Raw genomic sequence first — 5,603 nt, 5'->3', positions numbered from 1 at the left:
AAATTTTGTCTTGCTAATCAAGAGTTAATGACTTTCTCGCGAAAATAAGGTGCCGCGAAAATTTAGTGATCTACAGTACTTGTAAACACAATGTCTATATGACTTCGACTTTTACACATATTGTAACATCATATATATTCAGGATACACACATTCTTGCATAACTTTTATCAGAAGACCCCAACAAGACAGTGATACATATCCCATAGTAATATGTTTTTAACCTTTATTCAACATGTTCAAAGAGCTAACTGAACATACCAATACTGTATGAGGACAAGAAAAATGACATGCATTATTTTTTTTCTAAATAAAACCTTTAAAACATTAAACTTAAAAGACCCTTCTCAGGGCATAAAAAATCATTCTATCACTATAGCATCCATAGAATCTGACTCCTTGTTAAGTCCCACATCAGGATGGTACTTCTTCACATGAGCCTTAAGTGATACATTGTGGTTAAAGGCCTTTGGACAATGTCTACATTTGTATGGTTTTTCACCCGTATGTAAGCGAAGATGTTTCTGAAGTTGATCCTTTTCATTGAAAGACTTATCACAGTAGGGGCACTTGCATTCCCTTGTTTGACTATGCATTCTTGCATGCCTCAATGTGTTTCTGGTAGGGAACCGTTTACCACATATTTCACAAACATAACTTCTGTCGACCCCAGTGTGAACTTTGCGATGACTTTCCAATGTTGATAAATGATTGAAGTTTCTTCCACACTCCTCACAAGTGAATTTTCTTTTACTTCCATGAGCTGCAAATTTATGGTTTCTTAGATCTTGTTTTTCTGAAAATGTTTTTTGGCAAATGTTACAAGTGAATTCTTTCTTCAGTTGTTCTAAATGCTCTTTTTGCATATGCTTTTTTGTTTGCCACATATCCTCAAACATCTTTCCACAATATTTACACTTAGACGGAGTACCATGGTATCTTTCAAAATGTAAATCCAACTTCACTACATAGTTTCCACACAGATTGCATTTACTTTTCTTGCCTTTCTGTGTATTCTGCATTAAATCCTTCTCCTTGAACTTAACCCTAATATTTTCATCATCTTTTAACTGTTCATCATCAAAGTCATTTGAGTTGTTATTTCCTGCACTTTTCAAATCCTCTGAATCATTAGTATCATTTCCACACGTTGAAAGAGATTCTCTAGATTGTTCATTGAAGTCTTCACTATCTGCTCTTTGAGTCTCATTTTCCTTTTCTTGAGTGCTTCCACCAGGTGAACTGTCCTCATTTTCACTCTCTTCTAAAGGTCTTGCTTTGCACAAGGAAGAGGAAACAACAGGCTCTGTATCATTATCTAAAACTAGTTTAAAACTTCTGAATGGACGGCACTTCTGACCTGGCATACTTGGCTTGAATTTCTTTGGCTGCTGTATGTTGTCTGCAGTTTTCTCACATGGGGATTTGGGTTGCAGAATTTCACTATTTGGCTTATTGTCACATAATGTTTTGTCAGATGCTATTTCATTATTGGAGTCACAGTTGGATGGTACCGATACTGTGGAAGTCTGGGATAAAACTGGTACTGAATTCACCTGAACTTGGCAAGCAGGAGTAAAACTTGTACTCTGTGCTGACTGAGAAATATTTGCTTGGTTGACTGATCCAGAATTGATTGAAGCTGATGCTGTGTAACTCTGTGATAATACTGACAGTGAATTCTGATGAATTTGGAAAGCAGGCTCACTGCTGAGTATGCCCTCATTCTGAGTAATGTTTGTCTGATTGACAGAATTGGTTGAAGTTGATGCAGTGGGAGTTTGAGATAATACTGACACTGAATTCATCTGAACTTGAAAAGCAGGACCACAGGTTGTACCCTTAATCTGAGCATTGTTCGCCTCATTGATAGATCCAGAATTGTTTAAAACTTGTGCTGCAGAAGCCTGAGATGATGCAGAGATTGGATTCTGATTCACTTGGAAAGCAAAACTACAGCTGGTGCCATTTGGCTGAGAAATGTTGGTTTGATTGATCGATTGAGAATTGGATACACTTGGATCTGTGGATGTCTGTGGTAAAACTGACAGTGGTTGGCAAGTAGGACCATTTGTCACAGCCCCTGTCTGTCCAGTGTTTGTCAATAACAAAGGCTCCTGTTTAGTCTGGATTATGTTGTTAATAAAACCATTTACAGTTTGTATCACTTGTTGTCCTTGTAAAAATGGTGTTTGCATAAAAAATGTTCCTTGATTGCTTTGGACTTGGTTCAAAGAACCAGTGTTAGCTAGTACAGGTTGTACAGAAATCTGAGGTATAAAGTTATACACAACTGGATAAGGCGTTCCAACAATCTGAACAGGATTCCCATTGTTAAAGTAAACGCTCTGCTGTTGGTTGCTGGGGTTAGTGTAATTAGCATTCATCAGGAACATTGATGGAGCCTGGGCAGGTATTTGGATTCCTGTTGAAAAATTCATTCTGAGGTGAAAGACAGTCAGACCATGGAAGTGATTTTTCTTTAATCTGCAGGATGTGCAGGTCTATTCAACCCCTGAAATTATAAAATTAACAATTTTAGATCATACTAAATTGATAAGCAGAGTGTAGCTTATGGGGCCATTTAATAAAAAATATATTATTTTCAAGATCTATTTAAAGTCTAGGAAATTTATATAAGCTGGTTCATGACATTTTTGTGAGATATTTATAAATATTGAAGTAATATCCTTCATGGGGTTTAATGCCTAACTCATGATGTCAAAGCTTTTGATCAAAGATTTAATGTTTGCCAAGTGAAAATTATGTAAACAAATGGACTTTTCTGATTTATAAAATTTTAATTTGAATATCAAACATGTTAAAACAAATATCACATAATGACATACATGCCAACTTTTGAAAATTCCCATGGGGGATTTAGCACGTGACGACAATTTTCAAAGCTCTAAATTCGCGACATTTTGTCGTGAAATTAAATGATAATGAAATGATCTTTTTTTAAATTTATAATATTTGATATCACTTATTAATACAACTAAAGGATTAATTTAACACAAAAAATTAATTTAAAAAATTTAATTTTTTTTTTTTTTTCAAAAATTGAAATATTTTTGCTAAAATAAGTGCCTCTCTCATTAAAAGCATGATTTTTTTTCTACCAGCTAGGACACATAATTTAGTGAAAAATTGAAAATTGTACAACTTTTAAATAATTTTTTTCAAAGGCTAAAAAATATATGAGGTTTTGATACTGTAAAGTCCTGTTTCTGGAAACATTTTTGAGATTTTTTATTTATATATTTCAATTAATTAGAAATTTTAATAAGGTATTAAATTTACTGAAATTTATACCATCTATCCAAACGAAAATTTTTTTTTTACAGTCATGAAATTTGTCAGGCTTGATGGTGCCATGTGGGTATTTCCTTAAGTCATGCACATACCTAAACAATATTACTTTTGGGAGAAGGAAGGGAAAAGAAATTCTAATTGACATACACTTGATTGTTTCATCGTAAAATCATAATATTTTAACTGGCAAACATTACAATATTTTTAATTGTAGGTAGATAAAATCAGCAGCTATGCTTTGTACGTAGTTTTCTACTTTCGTTTTCAAAAAACGATCTCTTTGGATGCTGATTTTATAGTTTGATTAGTATTTCATTGTCTTTAATTTATGTTTTTAATAAAATGACTAACAATTAACATGTTAATCTATGTGTTTCACCTTGCACACCCCTTAAAACTGACAAGATAATCCCCTACTTGCCCCAAGCTATAAGCTACTTGTACCTGGACAACTGTGTGCGATCAAGCGGGAAGTGATTTCCTGTAGCTAATTAACATTGTTAAATAAACAATAAAACTTATCTGAGTGCATTGAATAAGTTTGACATTGTTATCCCGATTGTCAAAATTAAGCGGTAGGGAATCTTTTATAATCGGAAATTTTGGTGATTTTTTCAAATCGGGAAATTAGGGCAATTTTTCTTTCCCGATCGGGAAGGCGGGATGAAAGGGTAAAATCGGGAGGATCCCGCCAAAATCGGGAAAGTTGGCATGTATGCATAATGATAAATCTAGTTTTCATAAACAGTCCAGTCCAATACGAAAATTCGTAATATTACGAAAAAATGTAAGATTACGAAAAAGCGTAATATATCAAGTTATCGTAATATAAAACTTATATAATACAATTTTTCGTAATGTAGTTAAATTACGAATACGCATAATATAGCAGATTGTAAGAGACTATATTACGAGTTTTCGTAATCCAAGACAAATTCAAGCATTGCAAGAAATTGAGTTGTGGGTAGCAAAGTATGATGTCAGTCATATATCAGATTCCACATCTACTGATAGCACGCGGTGAGTTTGGTCAGTTACGCCTATCAGAAAGCATGGAAATTCAAGAAGAAAGTACCACCAGCTATGGGTGAGTGGACAATTTCTTTTATAATTCTTTTATAGGAATTTTCCCAAGGATAAGACCAATTTTCCAGTAAATTTCAATATTCGCTTATTAATAAGCATGTCGCATTGGTCTATATCACCCGAACTCCCTACTTTTCTTGCGAAGTCTACCCTAAAAATCACATCCTCGTCTCATAATACAACTGTTCATTCAATTCTTATTGAAATACACATAATTCAAATCTTGGTAAGAGTCGTACAAGTTATCGCCCGTGACATCTCGTAGTAAACGTCATACTTTGCTTCCCGCCACTCAAATTCTTGCAATGCTTGAATTTGTCTTGGATTACGAAAACTCGTAATATAGTCTTTACATTCTGCTATATTACGCGTATTCGTAATTAAACTACATTACGAAAAATTGTAATATAAGTTTTATATTATGATAACTTGTCATATTACGAATTTTCGTATTGGACTGGACTGATAAATCAGAAACTTATTCTAAAATAGCTAAATAAAGCTATATTATATAGGTAAATAAAGTTATATAGGTAGATTAAGCTTATATAGCTAAATATAGTGATTTTCCTGGACCCGTACTTTGCACTTTCCCTGTTTGTCAGTTTTTTGGGGATGGGTGGGAGGGATGGGGGTGGCGGTCGAGGGTTTTTCTATATGTTTGTTTATTTGTCATGAATATATATAATCATACATCTTTTCTGGCGTTTGATATTAAACCGCCAAAAGTGGTGCAAATCTTCAAAAGCATGATCCGATAAAAATACAGTCAAAATAAATGAAGTTTGCACCTTACCAAGTTATCCATTATTTTCACTACAAATTGGGTGTGCTCTGTCCATTCAACCATTCTTTCCGATTATTCCTACAGTCAAAGTTTGAACTAATGATTATGATGTTGTGTGTACAAAAATTGTTTTCACCGGAAATAAACATTGGGACTGGGTAAATGTAGGAAACCGGTGCATCGAAAAACCCCAAAGTACCCCAAAATACCCTTAATTTACAAAACAAATCTGTCTATAAATCAGAGATTGACTGATTATCAGAAAAAAGCTAAGCTTGCTTCAGAATAATTATTTTGTATTATATGCCTAACAAAAAATTTCTGTATTCATATACATGTGCTTAAGTGCCAATAAAGATTGAAGTGAAATAATATAATTCAAGACAATAACGTGGACCAAAATTATTGTTTGTAAT

At 33.6% G+C, this 5,603-nt stretch overlaps 1 protein-coding gene across 2 annotated transcripts; it reads right to left on the bottom strand.

The window, feature by feature from the left end:
* Positions 1 to 228: 228 nt before the first annotated feature.
* Positions 229 to 5,328, bottom strand: LOC134267155 (zinc finger and BTB domain-containing protein 17-like). Of its 2 annotated transcripts, XM_062749376.1 has the most exons (3): positions 5,197 to 5,328; positions 1,828 to 2,514; positions 229 to 1,797 (listed from the first exon to the last, which is right to left on the bottom strand). In XM_062749376.1, exons 2-3 carry the CDS (start codon positions 2,438 to 2,440, stop codon positions 362 to 364), a joined length of 2,049 nt encoding a protein of 682 aa, XP_062605360.1. In that variant the 5' UTR covers positions 2,441 to 2,514; positions 5,197 to 5,328; the 3' UTR covers positions 229 to 361. The 2 variants fall into 2 exon arrangements, with proteins under 2 accessions (XP_062605360.1, XP_062605359.1); XM_062749375.1 differs by having other exon boundaries at positions 229 to 2,514.
* Positions 5,329 to 5,603: the final 275 nt, after the last annotated feature.

This window comes from Saccostrea cucullata, unplaced genomic scaffold, assembly GCF_032062105.1.
Source record: "Saccostrea cucullata isolate Sc308-1 unplaced genomic scaffold, CSIRO_AGI_Scuc_v1 ctg886, whole genome shotgun sequence".
Lineage (NCBI taxonomy): Eukaryota > Metazoa > Mollusca > Bivalvia > Ostreida > Ostreidae > Saccostrea > Saccostrea cuccullata.
This window is presented reverse-complemented; position numbering and strand designations above follow the sequence as displayed.

Bases quoted from the DNA above. Each gene is read 5' to 3' on its own strand.
- LOC134267155 (XM_062749375.1), bottom strand. From the start codon at position 2,440: ATGAATTTTTCAACAGGAATCCAAATACCTGCCCAGGCTCCATCAATG.